Genomic DNA, 26,886 nt, shown 5'->3' with positions numbered 1-26,886 from the left:
AGTGAAAGTGGAGTTTTGAATTAGAGGCTTAATCCATATTTATCATAATTACAGTTTTTTCCTCCAGCACGAGTTCCCCAGGGCAAAATAAAATTTCATCTTGATGCCAACTTCACCTACCATAACAACTTTATCTAGGGTCCTGAGAGCTTTTTAATATTAATTATGTTCTTAGACTTTCATCAGTGTGAATTTTGGGACACATTTATTACACAGTTTTGTCACATTTATTGCATTTTTTGTTCCTTTGAAATTTTTATATATTGAAGGCTCTTTTATGAGGGCACTAATCCCCTTCATGAGGGATTAGTGCCACTTTCCTTGACCTAATCACCTCCCTCAAGAATCACCTCCTAACACAATCACATTGGAGGTTGGGCTCTCAACATTGAAATTTTGGGGTGACACAACATTAAGTCTATAGCAACTGTGGTGGAGGATACTAACTAGTCCTCTACTTTCAGTATCTTCCCCCTCTTATTCATCCTACATATGAATCAGAATAGTTGTTCCATGGCATCATGTTGCTGTGACCAATTGCTATAGTCCCAGTCTTCTCCTAGCACCACAATCTGGTTGTGATTCATTCTAATATTTAGCTATACTAAAAAAAAACCAAACAGAAATAGCAGGAAGGATACTTTAATCTAGAGGATCCTAGCCTCAGGTATAGTTCACTGATAGATATGCTGGATTAAGTACTCTCAGGTTATTCTACCAAAGTTCATGAACATTGAATTAATTTGTAGTATCAACCTCTGAGTTATTTTTCCCAATGTGATTTGACAGGGGAAAATCAGTCTCATTTGCCTCTGCCAATCTATACTTCCTTAACTCAGCTTTCACATCTTGAAGTTGTATTATATGGTGGTTGAGACTTCTTGAGATCAACTCCAGCTCTGCTGCTCACTAGCCAGGTGACCATGGGCAAGACCATTCACCTCTCTCACAGTTAGTCAGCTTCCTTAATGATCCCTGCACAGATGCCCCAGCTACCACCCTCACATATCCGCTGACTCTCCCAGTTCCACCACACTTCATGCATGGAGACCCCACTGGTTAATCAAACCTCATAGCTGAGCAGGTTCAGGACTCAATCTCACACCCAAGGACCCCCTAATCACTGACTCCCACTGACTGCTCATTCATTACTATTCCATAAGTACCTTTGGGTGCTTATTCAGTGGACTAAACAGACAAGGCTTATTTCCTTCAAGGGACTTAAACCTTAGTCATAGGGAAAAAGAATGAACAATGTACAATATGAATCAATAAATCACATAGTATGTTAGAAGGGGACCAGCACTGTGGAAAATGGAACAGAAGAGTAGCCTAAGTAGATGGGAAACTAGAGGGACAGGCAGCAAGTTTGACAGTGTCCAGAGGAAGCTTCAGTTCAGAGGTGAGGAGTCATCCATGGGGATCTCTGGGGATGGGGGCACCCCGCAGATGTAGTAGTGGGTGCAGAGGCCCCAGAGCCGGGGTGTGCCTGGTGTGTCTGGAGATTCAGCAGAGACTGGATGGCATAGGAGAGGGAAGGTGAGATATCAGTCATGGTTCTCCAGAGGCACAGAACCAGGAGGATCTATTTATCTACATTCTATCATCTATCATCTATCTATCTATCTATCTATCTATCTATCTATCTATCTATCTATCATCTCTGTCCATTTTGTGCTAGTATAAGAGAATATCGCAGACTGGATAATTTATAAAGAACAGAGGTTGATTTCTAAACGTTCGGGGGACTGGGAAGCCCAAGGTTGAGAGGCCTGCATGTGATGTGGGCTTTCTTGCTGTGTCATCCCATTACAGAAGGAAGAGGGCAAGAGGGTGGCACAAGGGGGCTGAACCCATCCATTGATAACTACCCCATGAGCACAATAATGGCATTAATTCAATATAAGGGCAGAGCCCTCTTAACCTAATCACCTCTTAAGGCCCCACATCTCAACACTGTTATGTTGAAGATTCATTTTCCAACACATGAACACATTCAAACTAATGTATACACATAATGTAAAGTGATATCTTTTAAGAAATTGTCTCACATGATTGTAGGGGTTGGCAAGTCTGAAATCTGTAGGGCAGGGAAGCTCAGGCAGGAACTGATGCTGTTGCCTGGAGGCAGAATTTCTTCTCTGGGAAACCTCAATTTTTTGCTGCTAAGGCCTTCAACTGATTGGATGAAGTCCACCATATTATTGGGCACGATCTCCTTTGCCTAAAATCAACTGATTGGAGATGTTAACCCTGTAAGTTCAGGCAACAAGCAGCAACCAAAGGAGGCAGATTTTAAAAGGCCGCTGAACAAGGCTTTACTGAGACTCACTCCTGGGCAGAACTCTTATCAGACTGACAGAGTGGACAGGAGAAGGGTCTGAGGAGAAGCCTGGTGGCAGGGGCCGGGGGGGGGGGGCTCCACAGGACTGGAATTTTATGGGGCTTACGATAGGAAGGGAAGGGCTTGGGACAGGAAAGGGATTTTTAGAGTTCCTTGTCCCAATGGAGTTGGTCAGGGGAACTGGCTGAGATCCAGGATTGGCCAGGAGACCCTGCTGATTGGCAGGCAGTACCATAGGTGCCTGATTGATGTTTCTTTCACACCAGAGGGCTGCTTGGTGCTTTGTTCCTAAGTCACCACCACCAACCTGACAAACCTCATCTATAAAACACCTTCATAGCAGCACCTAGATTAGCATTTTATTAAATAACTAGGTGCTATAGCCAAGCCAGTTAATACACACAGACTAACATCATATGAGAAAATGGGAACATATGTGCAGTCCCCACAGGCCATTATAGGTATGGGACTTCCTTTTACTGTGAGATGAGGAAACATTGTAGGGTTACACTGGAGCATTTTAAGAGAGGAATGAAATGGTCTGACAAATTTAAAGGACCACTTTGGCTACTGTGTTGATAATATATTAGAAATAGGCTTTTATGTGTGTGTCTTTTCTGTGTATATTACATGTGGAGTTGTATGGCACATTCATTCACTGAAACAACCCTGTTCTCATTCATGCCTGCAAGGTGCATTTCAGAAACCTTTTTTATATATGTCTTTTAAAAATGTCTTATAGGCAGAACCACAGAGCAATTAACATGCACTGCCCCAAACAAGTGCACACTGATATTTTTAGGAACATCTGATGTAGTCTTATATTTTGGGAAGAAGAAAAAAGGAAGAGAGAGAAGGTGAGCAAAAAACTTCTGTAAGTCAGAGAGACCAACGAGACTCCATCTGCCTGGGGAGCTTTCCTGGGCCTTGGCAGAGGGATTTGTCATGAATCCGAGACATTTGTTGTCCCTTGGTGCCTATTTGTAAAGTAATAAACCCCTTTCATGTAACTTGTGAGTGTTCTGTCTCACCAGACTCAGGCAAGTAACCAGTATGCAATGGACTCGCTTTGAAAGTATTCTATTCCATTTTCTCATTGTACATACTACAATTACTTGCTAATTATTTGTATTTCTTTCTTTCTTTTTTTTTGTGGTGATGGGGACTGAACCCAGGGCCTTGTGCATGCTAGACAAGCACTCTACCAACTGAGCTATATCCCCAGTCCTATTTGTATTTCCTTTTGAAATATCTGTCTTTCCCACTTAACGCTCATGAAGGCAGTTACTATATTCATATACACCACTGTATACTCTCCATGGTTGCCATTATTTATTAAATAATCTCCTATTTCTATTTTTCTGGCCACTAGGCTAAGTTTTTCTCTTTTGGAACACCTCCAAAACAGGCATTACTACCAATAACCTTCTCATCTAACCAGGGCCCAGGACTTGCTGTGGTTATCACAGACTGTGCCCATGAAATATCACAGGGCTATGGTGTCAGGCTCAGATATGTCTGTGAACCCATGGTTTCTAGACTCTCAAGGTTGGAAAGACACCTTGAACTCTTTCCACTACGTTAATCCAGGGCTGAAGAAGGTCTTCTTGTGGAAGAAGTATGTGGTGTCAAAGCCAGGCTCAGAAGCACAGTTGTAAGACTAAGGACTCACCACACAATCTCCCACTCATGAGCTCCACCCCAACATCTTAAGCAAAATGGCTCTTTAATGTGGCCTACAACACTTCATAAAAGAGGTGCCCTAGAGCTATATCATCTGGAGTTTACTCTTTGATTCATCATTTACCAACTGTGTGACTTACAACAAATATCAAAGTCTTCCATCAATATTTGATTTTTTAAAAAAATTGAACATTTTATATTATTTTCTGTATATAACATTTAAAGAAATCATGATGGCTGGGGAGAGACTGCCCAAGGCTGGCCAGGTGTGACTTCAATATGTAAATTAACCAAGCAGAGCCACCCTCTGAGGCAATGTTCCTTGGCCTTAATCATCCAAGGGCCAGGAACAAGGCAATCAGAGAGTACTCCTACTCCACCATTGTTCAAATTAAGAAATCCTAAACCTTTCTCCCTGCCCTGCCTTGCCTTCCCCTCAGAAGCCAACAAAGGCTCTGGCCTAAGGCTTTCCTCTCTATCTTGTCATCTGACTCTGAACCCCCAGTGTTTTCCCATTTGGCTTTGCATTTTGAGCCATGCCTGTCTTTAATACACTTGTGAGTATATTACACTTTGTTTTCTTGAGCCTGTTCTCTGTCTCCTCCTGTGGCTACATTTGATTAACTGTCTTATAAGAGAATACAAGAAAGGATGGTAGGAATAGCATTAAGTGGATTACTATATACTTACACAGGACCTGGCACAAGGCATGTCCTCAAATGTCAACTGCTGTCCCCAGTGATGGGTGGTAAACTCTTTATATCCATAGCCTGAACACTATAGTTTCTGGAACCAGGTAAAAACAGATGGTTATTTTGGGGAGACAGATTGGCCATTGAGAGATAAAAACACTGAAAAATATGACTTCTGGTCATGTTTTAGTGATATCTAACCAGATAACCAGGAAACAAAAGTACAACTTTTGTAGACCACTGAGTACTTTACTCATTTTATTTTCATAAAGACACACTGATGAATAGTTGTTCATCAACATTTTTGGGGGGGTGGGGATAGCGATGTGTGATACACAGAACGCAAGGAATATGTCAGAACTACCAAATTCTGGTACTTGCAGGGAATGATAATTAGCAAACTAAGAAATACAGAAGAGATGAGAAACACTCAGGCCTTGTAAATTTTTCCCCTTCACAAACTGGTATAAAAATACTGAAAGTGAAAATATTACCAAAAATATATTTCGTGCTGTTGAGGTTGGCCAAGGAGAATGGAACACCTCATGCTAGACAGAGAAGGGTGTGACATCTTTGTGTCTCCACATTGTCCTGCTGGCTAATCCAGTAGTTTATGGGAGGATAGGAAAAAATGCAAAGGGAAAAGGAAGGAAAGGAGAGAATTTAGACAGCAGGAGGCTTGGGCATTGCTAATGTTTGAGTGAGTTAAATTGTTTTCTCAATGAAAGGCATATAATTTAGCATTACTCTGAGGCTCAGGCACAGTCTGAGTCTGCTTTAGAGTAAAAGAGCCATTTAAAAAGCAGTCATTGAAGGGCTGGGGCTCAGTGGTGAAGCGCCTGCCTGGCATGTGTGAGGTGCTGGGTTCAATCCTCAGCACCACATAAAAATAAATAAATGAAGATATTGAAAAAAAAATTAGACAATTAAAACAAAACAAAACAAAAAGCAGTCGGAGGAAGGAAACACTTCAGGGATATGCTCCTGCTAGAGGTAGGTGAACTTAGAGGGGAAGGGAGAAAGAACCCCATTGTAAAATCAGTCAGGGGAGTTGAGGAAGACCTAAGAGAGGAGGATTGAGGAATTTGAAAAGGGAAATTTGAACAAGTCTTCCCCCAAAGAACAAGCAGTTTTATGGCTGTTCATGGGAGCCCATAAACATGAAGAATAAACAAGTCTAGATATGACTCTCCTTCTCAAGTCCTTCTGATGGAATTGCTCACTAGGCAGCTTCGAAGGATGAGAGGAAAGTTCTCATAGGGGAGGTGTCTTGGGTCTGCTTCTCTTGAGACGGCATGGTCACGTGTGTCCTGGGAACTGCCTTTGTGTACTATGTGGAGAGGTAAAAGAAGGTGGGCTGGCAGCTGCTGAAGATGGCACATTACTAGCTAGAGACCTTAAACCCTCAGGGTCTCAATAATGGTCCTTTACTTCCTGCCACAGTCAGGGTATCTACGTGGCCAATTGACTAGAGAAGCAAGGATGGGGTGAACAGCTCTTCCTAGCACTCCCTGCATGTGTTGGGAGTAATCTGGCTCAGAAAGGGGCAGAGAAAAGTTCTTCTGAGTAACTGCTAAAATCTTGCATGCCATGCAGGTCAGCTGGCAGAAGAGCTCATGCTGAGGAACTCTGGGTTCTTAAAAATGCATGGTTATGGACTGAGTCAAAAGTAATGCTGTGGCAGATCAGAATGCCTAGGCAGATAGCCATACTACCCCAAATTAGAAAAGTAGAGAATAGTGCTCAGGCAAGGGTGATTCCCTTAGTCAAGAAGCTCATACAACAAACTGTTAATCATATGGAATATAATAAAGCCACTACCAGGCAAGCACTATTAACCATAAATATATTCAAGTTGGCTCAGGAATATCAAACAGGCCACTTCATTACTTTGTGGTTCCCCAAATATGGATGAATGAATGAACAGGCATCTCAGAAGTCTGATTCCAAGAAGACTCATACCAGAAGGAGGTGTACTCTGGGAAAGCAGACTGTAATCTCAGTGGAGGGCCTTCAGACTGCAGCCATTTTGATAGAATACATCTCCTGGATCTGTCACGGAGATGCAGGAGGCTCTTAACCTGGTCAGCAGGCCTTGGCCCAAATACAGGCCTATGCCAAGTGGCAATGATTCTCCTGCTTCCAACAAACAAAATGTACAATGAACCCAGCTTAGCAATGCATTTCCCAGGGATTCAAGGCAAAGGCAGGGGAGGAGGTGGTGGTGACAGGATCAGGCAGGTCATAGAGATAATGGTACTAAAACATGGTTTTCTAGGCGTATTGTACCATCTGGAGGTGCTAGTCATGCAAGGCTACAGATGAATGTGTGTGTACCCAACATAACCCATGCCAAGTAACCTCTTGAAATGCTGCTTCACGTGCATGGGGAAAAAGCATGAGGTGCTGGTCACCTAACAGGAGATGTCAGTCGACACACAGGTGGCTCTTATTAGCCAGGAGCTGAATTTAGAGAAATTGGGCTTGGAAGCTGAGAGAAGCTTCTGAGTTTGTGTCAGCCTAGAGTCCGACATGATATTGAATATCCTCTTCTTTAATCTGAAGCAGAGGTGCAAAATTTAGGGGGGCCAGAAGGTTGCCCAGATTGACAGACAACACTTCACAAACCAGGAATCTGTCCCTCTGCTTGCCAGAATTTGTTCTGTCTTCATTGTGGAGCATGTCCCAGGGTGCAGTAATACAGGTTCCTCCATTCCTTGTGGTGGAGAAGGGGAGAGTGCTCTCATAAGCTATGCATGTGAAAGTGCACAGATTTTTATCAAAAGCACTAAGGATTTAATTTGGTGAAAGAACTGTACCTGCAGGATTAGTGTGTCACTCATAATTTGGATATGGCCACAACCTTGGTCGGAGAATGTCAATGATGCTGTGGACCACTTCTGGACCCATGGAATTAATCAATATATTGCTCACCATTATCAGAATGGGACAGTTTTCAAAGTGGTAGAGTGCCCAAATGAAGGAGATGTTACTTTCAAATACAAAAACAGAAATTCAAGACTGCCTGCTTTCCTATGGACATGGAATCCATACCTTTAGAAACATAAACAAACCTGGCCAAGAACAAGGATACAGCAGTTCAGTTATTTTGGGAGTAGTTAATATACTCTAATGCAGTGTGGACACAGAGACTTCAGTCAAGGGAAAGAGAATTAGAGCATTTTTGTAACTGGCTCTCATTTCTTATGTCAATTGCACGTTGGGAAATGGCAAGTCACAGTAGAGGTGGCTGGAAATCCCCACCAACCACTAGATGGTTGGGATTATCATACCGGAAGCCCAGCAGACTTCTGACTATTGTGTGTGGAACAACACAGCCAGAGGACAAAGGCTGCACAAGTAAATCCTCCATTATTAATGAAGAGGGTTAGCATCAAGCTGAGACCTGGAGGAAGAATTGTGGAACGAAAAAATTTTGATCAGACTTTGCCCTCTTGACTGAGATCCTGAGTTTTGAAAGTTGGATTTGGGTACATTACCCAGAATCATGGATATTGATTCTATTACTGATTCAGTTGATTCTGTGATTCCAATCAACTAATTCAGTTGATTCTGACTCATACTGTGTAAGAGCTCAGATCATTTACTTCCCAAGGGTGGTAGTAAGAAGTGACATGATTCCTTAACAGTTAGGAGTTAAGTCAGAAGAGGGTCATACCTTTCAGTTGAATTGGCTCAGGAGAATGCCAGTAAGAATCTCACGGACAGACAGACCTGGGAAATCTGGCAAAAGATGGTGTCAAGTTGAAGGTGGGAAGCATAATTTAAATGATTTCTAGGCTGGTGAATGGATGACTGCACTTTATTTATACTGGCTGTCAGGAGTATGGGCAAGGAGAGAAAAAAAGAGCTCCATTAGAGGAGGCAACTCTCTTATACAGAATACTCCAGTAGAATGAAATGCTTATGGGTCACTTTCTTACTATTTTGTTCTTTTACTTCTGAATCTTAAATTTTATAAGTTCATAATTTTCTTAACAAATTATAAATCTGATAACCTATTTTTATGTTGTTAACAAATCTCCATTTGGGTTCTGGTTCTTGCTAGGCTTGGTGGCACATGCCTGTAATCCCAGCAGCTTAGGAGGCTGAGGCAGGAGAATCGCGAGTTCAAAGACAAACTCAGTAAAAGCCAAGTAATAAGCAACCCAGTGAGACCCTGTCTCTAAATAAAATACAAAATAGGGCTGGGGATGTGGCTCAGTGGTCAAGTGTCCCTGAGTTCAATCCCCAGTACCAAAAACAACAACAACAACAACAGCAACAACAACAAAAAAACCCCAAACTGCTATTAATTTGAGGCCAGTACTAAACAACGGAAGGGTGTTTGCAATTTTAGTCTCAAAACCCATGATATTGTGACCCTTGACTCTCGAGAAATACAATGACTATCCTGACTTAAGTTTTTATGCTTATTCTCTAGAATGGGTTATCTTATATTCAATAATTAATTTACTGAGTCTCAAAACTCTTCCATATAAACTTCATTCATGTCATTTTTCTCCAATATGATGTCTCTGATGTTGGATGAGATTTGCTGTCTGATTGAAAGCCTTCCCACATTTATTACATTTGTAGGGTTTCTCTCCTGTGTGAATCCTCTGATGTTGAGTAAGGTGAGTGCTTCGGATAAAGGCCTTCCCACAGACTTTACATTTGTAAGGTTTTTCTCTTGTGTGAATTCTCTTATGTTGGGTAAGAGCAGAGTGGTCACTGAAGGCTTTCTCACATATGTTACACATGTAAGGTTTTTCCCTGGTGTGAATTCTCTGATGTTGGGCTAAGGCTGACTGGTCCCTGAAGGCTTTCTCACACAAGCCACATCTGTAAGGTTTCTCTCCAGTATGAATTTTCCGGTGTCGTGCAAAGGACGAATTATCTCTGAAAGCTTTTCCACATTCACTACATTTATATGGTTTCTCTCCAGTGTGAATTCTTTGATGTTCTGTAAGGGAAGAATTCACCCTAAAGGCCTTTCCACATTCATTACATTCAAAGGGTTTCTCTCCAGTGTGAATTCTCTGATGCTGAAGAAAACTTGTACTTTGATTGAAGGCTTTCCCACATTCGTTACACTTATAGGGTTTCTCACCACTATGAATATTCTGGTGTTTGGTAAGATGTGCCCTGCACACAAAGGCTTTTTCACAAATGTCACATTTGAAAGGTTTCTCTCCAGTATGTATTCTGTGATGGTGGGAAAGATGTATGTTTCGGATAAAAGCTTTTCCACATAAATTGCATTCAAAAGGTTTCTCTCCAGTATGGATTTTCTGATGGTAAGTAAGTGAGGAGCTCACTGAGAAGGCCTTGCCACATTCTTTACATTCATATGGTTTCTCACCAGTATGAATTCTTTGGTGATGGATGAGGTGTGTACTCTGGTGAAAGGCTTTCCCACATTCTCTGCACTCATATCTTTTCTCTTTAATATGCATTTTCTGACTTGTGTTAAGCTTTTCACTATGAAGTTTCTGATGCTTGTTAAGGGTAGAACTCTTAGAGAAGACTTTCTCACACTTACTACATTCAAAGGCTTTTTTACTGGACTGAAATTCCTGGTCTTGAACAAGAGAGGAGCTCAGGGTGCAACCCTTCCCAGATTCACTGCATTCCTGTTCACTAAACCTGGATGGGGAGTTCTGTTGAGTAAGGACCACTTGCTGCAAGCTGATCTCCTGACCTTCCTGGCACTGCCATTCCAACAGGTTAGCATATTTCCAGTGACTGTCTCTGGTGAATCTTTCCTTTCTTGTCCACTGACCTAATTCATCTTTAGAAATATCTGCCTTGAGAGTAGTTTTCTTACTCATAGGCATTGTCATCCAGTCTGAAAGACATTAAAAATAAAAATGTCTGTTATACCTGATTTCCTCAAGATGGCATGAGATTATGAACCTGTTAATAATGCTTAACAAAGAGGTTGTGGTGAAGCTTTTTTGAGAAATGACAATAAGAAAGGAAAGAGAAAGAGAAATGAACACAGGACTATGGTGGGGTTCATCAATACTTCATGTCTGAGGCAGGGGAGCTTGGGTTTCTTCCTGATCTCAGAGGTCACGGGCCTGGGGTAGAATCCAGAGTACCAATAATTGTTTTCTTTGTGATCAGAGAAAAATTACCTGACTGTAATATAGACCAGACTATTCTAACATACAAGAAAAAAAAACCTGTCTTTTCTATTCTAGTGCTATGGTCTTTAAGACAAAGATTTGGCCTAAGGAAACCACTGAAACTAGACAAAACTAGGAAAAAACATCAAGAGCAATTATAATACTCTCACATTTTACAGACTCATTTCAGTATATAGATGAACAATAAAAAGCTAAGCTGCTCTTCAGGCTGTGTGAAACATTTATATCTACTAATAAAATAAGGACCTACTACTGGTTGTGAGGAAGCAATGTCTTCTAACCCGTATGATAATGTGATATCCACATGAGGAAAATCTAACATGGTGATGTTTAAGAACAGAAAATTAAGAACAAAGCAGAATATCTGCAAGGCTATAGCCAGTATGTCTCGGAAGGAAAGGCTGTGAATCTGGGTTAACAAGTATTCATTAGAAAAAGGACTCTATTACAGAAACAGTCCCATGAATTGTCTAACAAAATAATTCTTTTCCTCTGACCCATGGCCCGCTGCCCTCCCCCCCCCAAAAAAAAAATTCTCATGTAACAACATTCTTACACTTGGTTTCCTGGGTATCTTGTTATTGACAAAAATTCTGGGTTGTGTGCTTTTTTCTTAAATTTGTGAATGGCTACCTTTTAACTTAAGTCTGTTTAAGACTTTGTACTAAGAAACATAATGCTAAGGACAAGATACTAATATGGATGATGCAAACAATCGTGGAAAATTCTATTCAGAAGAAGCCTTTCTCATCACCTCCTTTTTCAACTCCAGGAAATCTTTACAAAGAAATATAATAATAACAGTAATTTTAAAAACCTTTAATTATCTGAAAAAGAAAGATGAATAGTCAGATAACAATGATATATGCAGGGAATTGATTCTAGGATTCCCCACAGATACCCATCCCTACAGATACCACAGAATGACTACATTGTCATTTAACTTTAACCATTCTTATTGTGAGCAAGGATATATTATTCTGAGTAGGAAATTTTAGCCTTAAAATATATCTGTTTATCTTTCTAAAGTCCTACCAGAGAAGAAATTCTTTGAGGAAAAAGACTACTAGGTATTGGGAATCATATTCCTGTATTTTCCTTCTCTCCCAAATCATAATGCTTTGGGTGATATGCCTTCAGACAGACATTTTAAAATTCATATTTTCTAGTTATCTTTTGCAGAAATTTGGTCTGCACAAGCTACTCTGTATTGGCCAGATGTGAAAGTCTTTAATATTTTGAGGTTTGGCAATATAGTCAGACTTTTCTGCATTTGTAGGTTACACATCTGTGGATTCAATGAACCATGGATTGTATACTACATAGTTAAGCTTATAATAATGATTGCTTCTGTACTGAACATGTATAGATTTTTTTCTTGCATTATTCCCTAAACAACAGAGTAAAAAATTTATATATATAACCATTTATATAGCATTTACATTGTATTAGATAGTATAAGTAATCCAGAGATGATTTAAAGTATACAAAAGTTGCACATTTTATATAAACTATACACATTTTATCTAAGCAACTGAACCAAGAATTTGATTAATCCTTAAGCTTTCCAGGGTAAAAGAAGAAAGTTTAGTAGAAATTCAGAATTTTCTATAGTCTTTTGACATTGTGGATTCCAAAACTATAGTTTGGGACCATCCAAAGAGAAAAGTTTATAGTAAATATGTGAATCCCTTCTAGAAATAAGGAAAAACAAGAGACTGAAAAAGCTCTGTAAACACTGGGACTCAACCTCTAGCTATTTTAGTGCTTGGCTAGATTAAGATGGTTTGTTTATACTCTAAAGGTGTACCAGAGGAAAAGGCAAATCTTCTTTGGAAGAAACAATATGAAGAGTTCCTATGTTCCTTCTCATCTAATGTCAGAGATTCAATTTAAAAATATCAGGAGTATCAAAAAATTGAATGAGGATACAACAACAGATAAAAGAAAAAAACCCATAGAGATGGAATACCAGAGTTATCAGATGTGCAGTTAAAAGTAACTGTGATTGATACATTTCAGAAAACAAGACTAAAAATTATAACACACAATTGGAACAAAAGAATCAAATGAAAATCCTAGAACTGATAAAGAATTGAAATTATGAGCTCAATAGCTAGATTTAACAGTAAAATTGCATAAGCAGAAAATATCCACGTGCTAGGGTTTGAATATGTCCCCTAAAGCTCATGTGTTAGAGATTTAACTCCCAAATTCATACATTGATGATATCTAGAGATAGGCCTTTGAGAGAGAGGATCAGATGAAGTCATGATGGTGGCGCCTCTATGGAAGCAGTAGTTATCTTTATAAGAAATGGGGGAGAGACCTGGGCTAGCAGGCTTTGCTCTGTCTGCCTATATCATGCCCTTCATGGAGTTATGATGCAGCATGAGACCCTTGTCAATGCTCAGCAGATACCAGTACCCTGCTCTCAGACTTCCCAACCTCCAGAACCATGAGCCAAATAAACCTTTATTCTTCATCAGCTGCCCAACAGAAAACAGACTAGAATACCATGGTAAAAGATGCAGAGAGACAGATGAGACAGTGTCAAATGAGTGAATATATATATAACTGTAGTTGTGTAATGAGAGGAGATAAAGAATGTAGCAAAATATAATTTGAAAAAAAAAGCTGCAAAATGAAATTTGAGTATTCTATTGTGGTAACACAAACCAGAAAGACTAATATAGCCTCTAAATTAAACAACTGATATATCAAAGAAGAAATCATGACAAAAATTAGAAAAAAAATTTGAACTTAATGATGATACAAATAAGAATTGGAACTTTTAAGACACAGTTGAAGTCACATGTGGTAGGAAATGTACATATACACTAATTGTCAATCTCAAAAACATTTAGAAAAACAACAAATTAAACCCAACAAAGATGAAAAGAAATAAAGAAAACAAATTAATTAAAAACTTGATAGACCTCTAGCAAGACAAATGAAGACAAGACATATTACCAATATTAAGAATGCTAAGGTGACGTTGGGACAGATTCCACAGAGATTTACAAGAGAATAAGAACACAATGAAAAAACTTCAGGCTAATACATTTGATGATTTAGATAAAAGATTCAAACTCCTAGAAAAACATAATGTAATAAAACAGGCACAAAAGAAAACAAGATCTAAATGATCTTATATCTAATAAATACATAGGATCTTCATTTTAAAACTTCTTCACCAAGCAATTTCTAGGCAGAGATAGATTCACTAGTAGATTCTTCCAAGTTAATGAATGAAGAAATAACATCAGTTTTATATTTACAGTTGATTTTATAAAACTGACACACATGGATCTGATGAAGATATTATAAATAATAAATTCACAGAGTATTCTCTTTTATGAACATAGATGCAAAATTCCTAAATAAAATATTAGCAAAAGAAATATAGTGACATAAAAAGATAAAATGTCACAAATAAACTGAAATTCAAGGTTGTTTTGTATTTGATCACTCAATGTCATTCACATTTACAGAATAAAGCAGAAAACCATACCATTATTTAAATAGATGCTGAAAAGACCTCTGACTCAATTCAATACCCAGTCATGATAAAAATTCATAGAAGTAGAGCAGGTTTCTTAATTTGATTAAGAGTACTGATAAAAAACTATACTAAACAACAGTTAATTATAAAATATTAAAAATATTCCCAAGACTGAGATAAAATAAACATTTATGCTTTCATTACTTCACTCAACATTGTACTAGAAGTCACTCAACATTGTACTAGAAGTCTAACAAGTTCAAGGTTAAAAAGAAAAAATGAAAAAAAAGATTAGAAAGAAAGGAATAAAAATGTTATTTATCTGATGACATGACTGTGTTCATATAAAAACACAATATGGAATACTTCATGCACAATCTATTATAATTAACAGGAAATACAAAAACCAATAGTGTATCTATACAACAACTACAAATAATTGGAAAATCAAACTTTCAAAAGATATTAATAAATACATCAAAAACAACAAACACTTCTTTTCAAAATCTCAGCAGGAAGTTTTTAGAAGATGAATAGCCAATTCTAAAATTCTAAAAGCAAAAAAAAAAAAAAGCAAGTATGACTCATTATAATGCTACAGTCATTAAAACAGTGTGCACTGGCACAAGAGTAGACAGAAGAAATGAAACAGGACAGACTAGAAATAAACTTGTACACAAATAGACCAAAGGGACAGATTATAGAACCCATGCTTACAGCTGCACAAGCATAACATGTACTTGCAGTCAACTAATGTCTGACAGAAATGACAATGCAGAATAATGGGGAAAAGGCCTTTTCAGTAAATGATCCTGGGTCAACTGGATGTCCATCTAGAAAACAGTGAAAAATAAGTCTTCCATTTGGATTGTAGACCCAAATATGAAAGAAAAAAATAATACAGCTGCTATAGGACAACACGTGTTTTCATGGCTTTAAGAGGTCTTAAGTAGGATATAAACATTAAAGATAGGAGGAAAAAGAATCCTAATAAATTAAACTATCTTAAGAATTCAAAACTTCTATTTATCAGATGATGCCACTATTCACAGTGAGAAACAATATTTACAATACGTATATATGATAGAAGACTCAAAACCTCAATATACAACCCTATAAATTAATAAGAAAAAATTAACCAGTCAGCTAAATAGAAAAAGAGGAAAGACTTATAGATACTCTACAAAAGAGGATATCTAAATGTTTAATATAAATAAAAAGATGGCTGGGTGCAGTGGTGCATGCCTGTGATCCCAGTGGCTCAGGAGGCTGAGGCAGGAGGATTGCGAGTTCAAAGCCAGCCTCAGTAGCTTAGCAAGGCACTAAGCAACTCAATAAGACCCTATTTTTAAATAAAATACAAAATAGAGCTGGGGATGTGGCTCAGTGGTTGAGTGCCCCTGGGTTCAATTCCTAGTACCAAAACAAACAAACAAACAAACAAAAACAGAAATAAAAAGATGATTATCAGACATAAACTTAAATATTCCATAATCCTCTAGAATAGTGAAACATTTTTTTTTAAATGACAATGCAAAGTGTATCAAAAGACATGGAACTCTCAGATCCTGCTGGTTGGAATATAAAATGGCAGAAGTATTTTGGAAATCTACCTGGCTAAGTCTACTAAGGATTACAGTTGTACAAGCACAACACTTCTATCTATATACTTACTCAAGGAAATGCTCTAAAAGCTATATAAGAAATGTTCATGGTAGTACTATTTAAATAGTTCCAAAATAGAAATAAGCCCAATGTCAAGCAATGATACAATGTGCAAATATGGATAAGGTTAGATCAAAACGTTATACAGTGAGGGGCTGGGGATATAGCTCAGTTGGTAGAGTGTTTGCCTTGGCCCTGGGTTCAATCTCCAGCACCACCACAAAAACAAACAAACAACAAAAAAACTTGTTATACAGTGAGATGAAAATGAACCACAACTGTCATGACATGTGACAACATGAAAGAATATCAAACATACTGTTGACATAAAGATGTTGAACACATAAGAGTAAATGACATGTAATACCATTTACATAATTAAAAACAGGCAAAACAAATATATGGTCAAGGTAGTTGTTACCTTCAGGATGAAAGAAACTGAGAGGGACAGGGGTTACTGGGATGTTGATAATGTTCTATTTTTTGATATGGGTGTTGATTATATAGATTTATGTGTTTATATTGCTAAAATTTGTTGAGTTGTACACTTACAATTTGTGTACTTCTCTGTATTACTTCAAAAAAGGTTTACTTGAAAAATGTGGGAGCCAGGCGCGGTGGCATATGCCGCTTATAACCCCAGTAGCTCGGAGCTGAAGCAGGAGGATTTTGAGTTCAAAGCCAGCTTCAGCAATGGTGAGGTGCTAAGCAACTCAGTAAGACCCTGTCTCTACATAAAATACAAAACAGGGCTGGAGTTGTAGCTCAGTGGTTGGCTGGCCCTGTATTCAATCTCTGGTACCCACTCCCCGCAAAAAAGTGGAAAATGGCTTTAAAAAGTAATCAATGAAAGCACCAATTTCTTGCTTTCTTTTCTATAAGCTACTGGATACTTATGTCTGTCTATTAAAGTGCTTTCTTGATTGTGATAATAAAAACACCTAGCCTGACTTTTTAAATGTTTTATATTAGAGAGTCAATACATCTTGGTTTTACTACACTGAAAACTAACTGAGGTGTGAGAAGACTAGACCCACTGAAACTCACATGACTGCAGTGTGATAGAGCAGGCTTGGTGGAAGCACTGGAAAGTCAACACTCACTGGAGTCACTGCAGATGGGCAGATTGAGGAGCCATACCCCTAGCTGTATTGGTCCACATTAAAAAAAAAAAAAAAAACAGTAGTTTTAAAATACACAACTCTAGGGTTTGAAGTAAGGCATGTGAGTAGTATCCTCTAAGCCTAAAATGTAGTCAAGAGGTCACAAACAGGGAGGGACCAAAGTTCAAAGTCTCTGAAAAGGACTTTAGACCTCCCACTGTTTGGGCAGGCAATTACTAGGTGGCTAAGGAAAGCCTCTAATAAGAAAGACACCAAAATAAACAGAAAATCAAGGAAAACACAGCCTATGATGGGAGAAGAGAATGTTTTTGAAAACCAGTATCTTTAAAGAGAAGATTTTTTGTATGGTTGGTTTGTTTGTTTTTCAGTGCTTGCAATCAAATCCAGGCCTCACATATGCTAAGCATGCATTCTGCCACCGAGCTACATACACCCCCAGCCCTTTCATTACTGCACTCGTATGAGAAGCTATGTTAACTGTAAAACATGAATAAGAGCTTATTTTTAAAAGCAATATTAACAGAAACAAGGGTTTGGGAAATTAAATGACTGCAGAATTTAAAAACTCAATATACAATGCCTGTTGTAAACAATTCAAAAACAGAAGAAAAAAAATCCAATAACCCTGTTTATAGGCAATGGACAAACAGCAGTGAAGGACGGTGATGGAGGAAGGGAAACAAGGTAAGACCCTTGGATGCCTCCTGTTTAGTCCCTGGAGGCAGATTCCAGGTCACAGCACAGGGCCAAAAGAGCCCAGGGGTCTCAAAGTATTCAAGTGACAGAGATCAGGCTCTGAGGAGGCTGAGGCAGCTAAAATCTATGCACCGCCAAACAGAAACTCTGTAGAAACTAAATTTAAACTGTGACAGCAACTCTCCTACTTCTGGCCCAGAAGGCTCTGATGGTGTTATACCAAACATTTAATGAATAAACAACACCAATTCTACACAAAATCTCTCAGAAAATAGAAGGGGAAACTTCCCAACTGTTTTTTTTAAGGCTAACATTATTCTGCTATCAGAAACAAAGATACTATAAGGCAAAGAAAACTAACGTCTTTCATGACTGTTGATGCAAAAATCCTTAATGAAACGTCAATAAATTGAATCTGGAGATATTCAAAAAGGATAGTAAGTCAACACTAAGTGGGTTTATCCTAGGAATAAAAATTTGATTTGATATTTAAAAATTATTCAACTATAATTTATTAACTCAACCACAGCATCATCTTAAGGACTCAGAAAAATACTGGAAAATTAGCATACATTTATGATAAAATTATCATCAAACCAGGAGTGTGTACAAACTTATTCAACTTGATAAAGGTTATCTACAAAAAATACCCAGATAACGTCATACTCAATGGTGAAGGACTGAAGGTTTTTCCCTAAGATGGGGAACTAGGCTAGGATGCCCCTCTCGTGGCTTGCCACTTGATACTGTGCTGAAGGTCCTAACCAGTGCAGTAATGAAACAACTGGGTCTCACGTACATTGCTGTGGGGATACAAAATGGAACAGTTACATTAAAAACAATTTTCAGTTTAAAGTTAAATGTGCACTTAATGCACCACCATAAATCCTTTTCCTAGATATTTACTCTAGTGAAAACTTACATCCACAAAACCCATGTCCACATAAAAACTCACACCTAAATGTTCACAGTGGCATTAGCCCCAAACTACAAACAACTTAAATGTTCACTAATGATGAATGAACAAACTGTGGTTTATCTGTACATTGAGATGTTACTCAGCAACAGAAAGTAATTATGCTGTGCAAAATAAGGATAAATTGCAAAGATTTTATGCTGTGTGAAAGAAGTCAGAGATGAAAGAGTACATACTGTATAATTCTATTCATATGAAATCCTAAAAAAGACAAGTAATAGGGAAAGAAAGATCAGTGGTTGCCAGGGGCTGGGGCAGGATAGGATTAGCAGCAAATGGAGTAAGAGGAAACTTCCTGAAATAATGAAAATGTTGTTTTTATTATGTGGTGATAGCCACCCAATTGTATATATTTATCAAAATGGATCAAGTTTTATGCTTAAATTTGCTGAACTTTATTGCATCTCAATTATACTTTAATGAAGCTGACAAAAATTATTTTTAAAACTTCAATAGAGGTTAGGCAATAAAATTAAGGATGTTTATAAACAGTAGAGCAAAGAAAGCTTTAAGAATGGAAATTTTCATAAAAAGATAAGAAAATTAGAAGCTAATACAGGAGGTTTGGTATTAATATCAAGCATCCTGCTAAAGAAAGAAATCAAACAATAAGAGAACAAAATGTCCTAAAACGAAAGGGCAGGAATTTTAGATGGAAAGCCTCACCAAACATTCAATCAAATGTTTGTTAATGCTCAATGTATGATACTCAAAGATATATCTCTGAGAAACTTAAGGTTACTCAACTAAATGAGAAGAACCTCTGAGTTTAAGAGAGGAAAAACAGGTCCCAAATGATTATAAACAAGAATTATTCTTTTTAACAGCAACCTGAGGTCTAGAAAATAATGAGTAATGTTAAAATTATGAATAAAAATGAGTTCCAAAGCTAAATTCTACCCATTCAATTGATTCATAAAGTTTAAGGAAGAAAAAAGACATTTATAGACAGACATACTATATTATAAAAAAATATTCCCATAAATAATTTCTGAGGAAGCTATTGGAAGCACAATGCCACAAAAAGATGAGAGCAAATCAAGAAAGATGACAATGTAAGACACAGTGAATAGGAGGTCCAGAACAGGAAAGAGGATGATGATTCACAAGAGGATGATGGCTGGGCACTCTGGACATAAATGCCTGGCAACTCTGGAATGAAGCAGATTAGAAGGCTCCAGAAGAGACAAAGACAACTTAGAGAAGGACTAAGATCAAATTTGTGATTAATAAGTCAGATACAGTGGCACGTACCTGTAATCCAAGTGACTTAAGAGATTGAGGCAAGAGGATCATAAGTTTGAGGCAACTTAGCAAGACTGTCTCAAAATAAAAAATAAAAAGGGCTGGGGAGGTAGCTCTGTGGTTAAGTGCCCCTGGATATAGTCCTCAGTATAAATAAATAAACAAACAAACAAATACAGAAATAAGTTAGTGTCTCGTAGAAACTAAACTAAGACTAATGAAATCTGGGAATAGGTTGCTTAGGAAAGTGGAAACTGTCAAAATTATGCTACATCTGTACTGGGAGTGAAAGGTTAATAAAATAGGTACTTGTCACTCTGTTTTTCTATATGCTTAACAAAACACTGTTGAAATCTTGTTCCCAGGATGTGTTGTCCCCAACTGTGAACTGTTTGCTAATCTTGTTCCCAGAATGTGCTGTCCCCAACTGCCAAACTGCAGGATGCACTCCCTCACTCGGTTGCAGGCAAACTGCCCACTCACCCTGACCCATCAATGAACTTCCCTCCCTGCCCTCTCCAAGAAAAGTATATAAGCTCTGCTCAAGCTGTTCTCAGGGCTCTATCTCTCTTTGCTATAGAGAGAGTCCTAGCATGCTGGTCTCCAAATAAACCCACCCTTCTGCTGTTGCATAAGACAGTCTCTTGTGGTCTCTTCCTCCGACGTTTCGCCGGTCCCTTACAGGAGGACAGGGAATGGAAGACAATAAACATGAGTAGTTGAAGGGAGTAGATACTGGGATTAATCCTCACTTTTTTTTTTCAAATGAGAATTTATGGTAATTTTTAAATTTTAAAACAAAATAACTGACCTTAGCCAATATAGTTATCCAAAGCCCCCTATTTAGGCTATTGAAGTTTGTGCCTTCACTTCCCATGGAGGCACAAACAACTCAGACAAAACCTAGCAGCCTCTTAAGGCCAGAAGGTCTGCAGAGTGGGAAATGTAAAATGAGGATGAGATTAGCTAAAGGTATAGGAAGATCAGTATAAATAAGAGACAAAGAAGGAAAAGAAGTATTATTAAACAAAGTCAAACAGTAAAGAACACTAAGAAGCCTCAAGATTTCAAGGGAGACTGACATACCAGGTCTAAAGGGCAGGATGCAACCACTAGACAATGGGACTACACTGAGGGTTACCATGCCTCAGAACAGCAGACCTTCCAACAAAACTCAAGCAAGTACACTAGGGAGGCTGCACTCCTGAAGGCTCAGAGACAGGCAAGAAGAGCTTCTACTGTGCTGGGATGGTGATTATTGGGCAAGTGAGCCCTAACTGTGCCTAGCTAAGAGAAAGGGAGAGGGAGGCAAGCCATGTGTCATGGTTTTAAGAATTTTCCAGTGGTTCATGTTAATTGACATTTGGCCCAAAGTATTGCCCATGGGTAAGGACACAGCCGTGAGAATGAATAGGAAAACTAGCATACTCAGTTCAGTCTCTGTGAATCCTCTAGCTCCAACCCCTCCCAACTCTATCAACAGTCCCAAGGAGGTGAACATGGCCTGAAGACAGGATGTGCTGCTCTTTCAATGGTCTGCGTATTATCAGAATTGGAGGGCAAGGAGTATTTGAAGTTCTGCCTGTTTAGTTTCACAATAAAAAATAAGCAAAGGAAGGAGGTGGAGAGCAAAGACACTTGCAGCCTGCATCCTGTTAGGTCTTTTTGGTCAAGTCTCTGGATTTGTAGGCCACTCCTCAACTTTTCAGCTCCTGCACAATTCCTTGGGGCATGTACTAGTGACTGCATATATACCTGGCTTAAAATTACTGACTCTCTGCCACCTCGAGACCCAGTTGTCCTTTAGACTCATCCTCACAATGGTTCTATCAAAGGAAGAGCTGATGCAGTCATATACTATCTCTTGGTTTCCATTCATTTGTAGGTATGCATCACAATTAGCACAACATTCATATTCAAACTGGTCGATTGTCTTGACCAGTGAACACAGCAGACAAGCTCACAGATGCCACAGATCCTAGACACTGTCTCCAAGGCCTTCCTCTGGGATAAAAACAGTGGGGGACATGGCCACAGCCCCCACACCAGAGGAAATAAACAACTCACTACTAATCCTCAATTTTAATAGAAAAAAATTGAAAAAATGTTATCTAAAAAAAGTCAAGAAGTAGCAATATAAACATGTTCCTTGGAGACATGAAAACAAATATGTCAAATAATCAACAAAAAGAAGAGAAAGTGGTTACTTCAAGAGAAGAGGAAATGGGGAAGGGGACAAGAAACCACCATCGTTAATAATAAATCTCACAGAGTTTCATTAAACTAAATGCTTGTATTATCTGAAGAAAAAATAAATACTAAAAAGAAAGAAAAAAATTTTAAAAATTGAATAAACACCAAACAAAACAAACAAATCAACAAAGAACTGAAGGAAATAAATAGTGAGGAGCAAAAATTAATAAAAATAAAATAGAATGGACTTGCAAAGTCAAATGTTTATTCATTAAAAATTCTAGTAAAAAAGGCAAACCTCTGAGAAGACATATATTTAAAAAGAAAAAAAGTAAATATTATTATAAATTCATTCTTCCATTCAACAAACCAGTACTGAGACCTGGCATGCCAAGCATATTACAGCAAACTAGATTAAATTCATTCCTTAAGGATCTAAGGGGAAAACAGATATTTAAACAGGAAACAGAAAGCACTAAGAATATAGATCAAGCCAAGTGTGGTGGCACACGCCTATAATCCCAGCAGCTCGGGAGGTTGAGGCAGGAAGATCAATAAATCAAAGCCAAGCAAATTCAAAGCCAGCCTCAGCAAAAGCAAGGCCCTAAGCAACTCAGTAAGATCCTGTCTCTAAATAAAATACAAAATATAGGCTGGGGATGTGGCTCAGTGGCCAAGTGCTCCTGAGTTCAATCCCTGGTACCCCTCCCCCCCAAAAAAAGAATAAAGATCAAAGAGATAAAGGCTAATGTATTTTACTTCATTAAATAAGAACTCCTGCTAGAGACAGAGAGAGATGGGGGAAAAACAACAAGAGTATAGATTCCTGACTATATGTAACACCTATACATAATAGAAAAAGATAAGCTATCATAGAAAATGGGCATAGAATAGGAATATTTAAGTAACAGAACACAAATAATCAATAACATGAAAAAATGTTCAAACTCACCAGTAAATAAAGGGAATACAAATAAAATCACAGTGATGCTATTTCTTGGGAGCAAGACTAGCAATATTTTTTTAAGTTTTACAAATCCGGGTTTTGGCAAGAATGTTAAGTAACAAGAACTTGCATCAACTTTAAGTGTAATTTATAACAATTAACTTGACAAAAAATTGGGGAATATCTAATAAAGTTGAAGTAGTGTATATCCTTAAGCCTAGTATTGCTAAATCTGTGAATATACCCAAAGAAAATATGTATAAAAATATTCAGGTTGTCATTATTTACAACAGTGAAGAAAAATCTGGATATAGCCTATGTACCTAACCATCAGGAGAATGAATACTTTAAAAAAGTTAAAAAAAAAGTAACCTAGAGCAATATACCTCAATATGGATTTGAAAAAAAAGTAAGTTGTGGAAAAGCTTCCATAGTACAATACGTATACTTAGGGGAAGGAAAATGAATACTTCTTAGAGCTACAGATATATGTGGAAAACCCACAGAGAAGCTTGGAAAATATTGGTGTAAAATCAAGCTAATGGCTGTCTCTGGTGTACAAGGAGGAAGATGTGATGAGGAGAGCCACAGTGGACTTCCATTATGTTATGTTCCATTTCTTAAGCTGAATGGCAGGGCATGAGTACTATTTTCATATCATCCTTTAAAGTGTTCAAAAAATTACACACTCTTTTTTTGTATATTCAATGTAGAGTATTCAAAATAAATGTATTTCCAAGTGAAAAAAAAGGAAATGATAATGGTAAGTGCAGAAGTAAAATTATATCATGGAAGAATAATATATAAGAAATGATTCTCTTAAAAAAAATCCCAGTAAATTTAAAAGAAAAAAATGCAGGTCAACTAGTAAAATGAAAAAGAGAACCTAACACATGATGTTAAAATCTTAGATGAGTACTCTTCATGGTTGTAAACTCATGAATTTTATAGCTCAAGGAAAAAAAAAAACATGTTAAAGATAAAAAGGTAAAATGTACAGCTGGTAGAACACAAACCTAACAGGGTGATAAATAAGAAAAAATTATACAAGTGATTAGCAAACTACTCAAATTAAGAGATCAGGTAGCCTTTTGTTTTCTGAATTTATGAAATAAACAATTTCTGTGTAATTATACTTATTTTGGAGAAGGAAAGAAAATGCAAGTTTTAACAGCTGACAGATCTCATACTGGCCTTTTGCCAATCCTGACTTACCACTTAATAGCAATAATAAATCAGTTCAGATTAGTTATCCCCCTCAGTTTCAGTTATCTGTGAAACAGGATTCATTGTACTTGCTTCACAGGTTGTAAGAATTAAATAGGCAGCAAATACATATTTCCTGCAAAATCACCAGGTATAATGCTCACATATTAGTTCTCTCCTCCCTTTACTACCTCATGGCCCAGAGAACAGAAAAATTAAAAAAGAAAAACTCTCTGAAGGACTTTTTCTTACCATGATTAAAAATAACTGTCTATTCTAAACTAAGAGTAAGGTGTGCAACAATGAAAAAGTTCTAGATAGAATACATGGTGAGTATCCCTTATTTGAAATGCCTGGGACCAGAAGTGTTTTAGATTTCTTTGGATTTGTATTTACATAATGGGATACCTCAGAGTTGGGATCCACACTTAAACATGAAATTCAGACAGAAGGTAATTTAATATGATACTTTTAGTGAACCTGCATTTTTTACTGTGGCCTGTTTCATGAAATCAAGTGTGGAATTTTCTACTGTGGCCCAGCATGCCAGCACTCAAAAAATTTTGGGATTTTGGAGCATTTCAGATTTTGAATTTTTGGATTAAGGATGCTTAATCTATATTTTGAGAATCAGAAATAAATCCTATTATTATTCTATATAGTCTTTGGAGTCCTAAACAGTCATTAAGAAATGAAACAGAAATTAGAAAAACTAAAAACAAATTGAGTAAACACTTTAAAAATGAATATGAATTAGAGTGACAAGAGGGTAATATGCACCTGGAAAGGATTAGTATTTCTTTTTCTTTCTTTCTTTTTTTTTTTTTTTTTTTTTTTTTGGTACTGGGAATGAACCCAGGGGCGCTTAACCACTGAGTCACATCCCCAGCTCTTTTTAATATATTTTATTAAGAGACAAGGTCTCATAAATTTCTTATGGCCTCACTAAGTTGTGAGGCTGACTTTGAACCCACAATGCTCCTGCCTCAGCCTCTTGGCCACTGGGATTACAGGCATGAGCCACCATGCCTGGTTAGGATTAACATTTCTTTATAGCAGCATTTCCAGTTTAAAAAAACAAAAGAGATGATAGTTCTATTAAAAATATACATATATGCATATACATATAAATTATAATTTTAATGAGAAATGGAGTAGGAGGAAAACTATTGAGTTTTATTGAAAGATACAAAATAATACACCTTCCATGACTGGGAAAAGGACCTGGGAGGAACTGAACTATTACTGTTGATGTTTTCATGTTATCACCTACACCTGACTATAAAACCCTTCTAGGCATAAACATCTTTCAAAAAAATAGTCTTCCTGATTATACTGCTCCAGCACAATAGGAAATTAGTGTTAATGATGAGTAAATGGCTAACTGAATGATTCAAATAAAAGCAGTTATATCAGAGTGATAGAATTGTGGATAAATTTCTTTTTCTGAATCCCCTTTCCCTTGCTTGCTGGTTATAACTCATTTGTATAATATAGAATGAAACATTAAAAATACCTGTTTGGTTGTAATACAACATAGAAACTCATAGAAAATTCAGAATTCTATTGTAGTAATTTAAAGGATTTTGATAACTGAGTTTTGAAAATAAGATCGAGTCCCAGACATTCCAGGTGTGCAGTTATTTACTGTAAGATATAAATTCCTGCCTACTTCACTGGGTTACTATGAAAAAATAAATAATTAAAGGTTTGCAAATATATGTTATAGGATGCAAAATGATAGCTGAAAGTGCAATATTATAGTGTTTTAAAATAAAGGAATAAGCCTTTTGAATATCAGGTGACCATGGAAAGATGCACCCCCTATCCTTAAGTCCCCAGACCCAATGGACTCCTTAGGACAAGCAATACCACTAAACTGCTGTATTCTCTGAAATCCCAAGCAAAAGGTCTATGCCACTTTCCAGGTACCAAGCATCATACTAGGCATAAGCAATACAGCAAAAGATATGACAAACCAAACTCTCTAGCACAGTGCCTGGCAAAAGGTAGAGGACAATGAAATCCTGATTTAATGTATATCCATGTGGATGAAGAAATATGAGGTATTTGAAGAAATGTGCAATGTTCTGCTAGAAAGAGAGGAGCTTAATAGGCATTTAACTGGCCTTTAAGCTGCCCTGCTGTGTGGTTCCTTCCCACTAGAGACGTTTCAGTAGACATTATACTGTCAGATGTAGTAGAGGAAGCTCAAGCATGGGGTTGGAGAACAACGGCCCAGATGATATTTTCTAAAACTGAAACTATTCATCTATGCCAAACAAGGAGAGAAAAAAGAAATCATGGGGGGAGGGTTCAGAGAGGCACAAACTGGCACAAGAAAGGCATGCCACAATTTGGCAATGCATGCTGGGAGATATATGCAGCAACAGGCCTGGCATGTTAGTTGAGATTTCATGCCTACCCTGACCATTTGGGTCCCTCCCAAGGTCCCC

General features: G+C 37.7%; 1 protein-coding gene and 1 pseudogene across 2 annotated transcripts in view; both read right to left on the bottom strand.

Moving 5' to 3' along the window:
- Positions 1 to 9,233: 9,233 nt before the first annotated feature.
- Positions 9,234 to 26,886, bottom strand: part of LOC113200744 (uncharacterized) — a 51,353-nt gene continuing 33,700 nt past the window's right edge. Inside the window, exons 6-7 of one of the 2 annotated variants that reach the window (XM_077801453.1) lie at positions 9,532 to 10,146; positions 9,234 to 9,363 (exon numbers count right to left, since the gene is read on the bottom strand). In XM_077801453.1, coding sequence (XP_077657579.1) covers positions 9,234 to 9,363; positions 9,532 to 10,146 — 745 coding nt within the window. Of the gene's footprint in view, positions 10,571 to 26,886 lie in introns of both variants that reach the window. The other variant, XM_077801455.1, reaches the window with a different exon arrangement.
- LOC144255842 (transcription elongation factor SPT4-A-like) lies at positions 21,741 to 26,864 on the bottom strand (annotated as a pseudogene).

This window comes from Urocitellus parryii, chromosome 1 (assembly GCF_045843805.1).
Source record: "Urocitellus parryii isolate mUroPar1 chromosome 1, mUroPar1.hap1, whole genome shotgun sequence".
Classification (NCBI taxonomy): Eukaryota; Metazoa; Chordata; class Mammalia; order Rodentia; family Sciuridae; genus Urocitellus; species Urocitellus parryii.
Note: the sequence above shows the minus strand (reverse complement) of the source record. Positions and strands in the feature narration are given on the sequence as shown.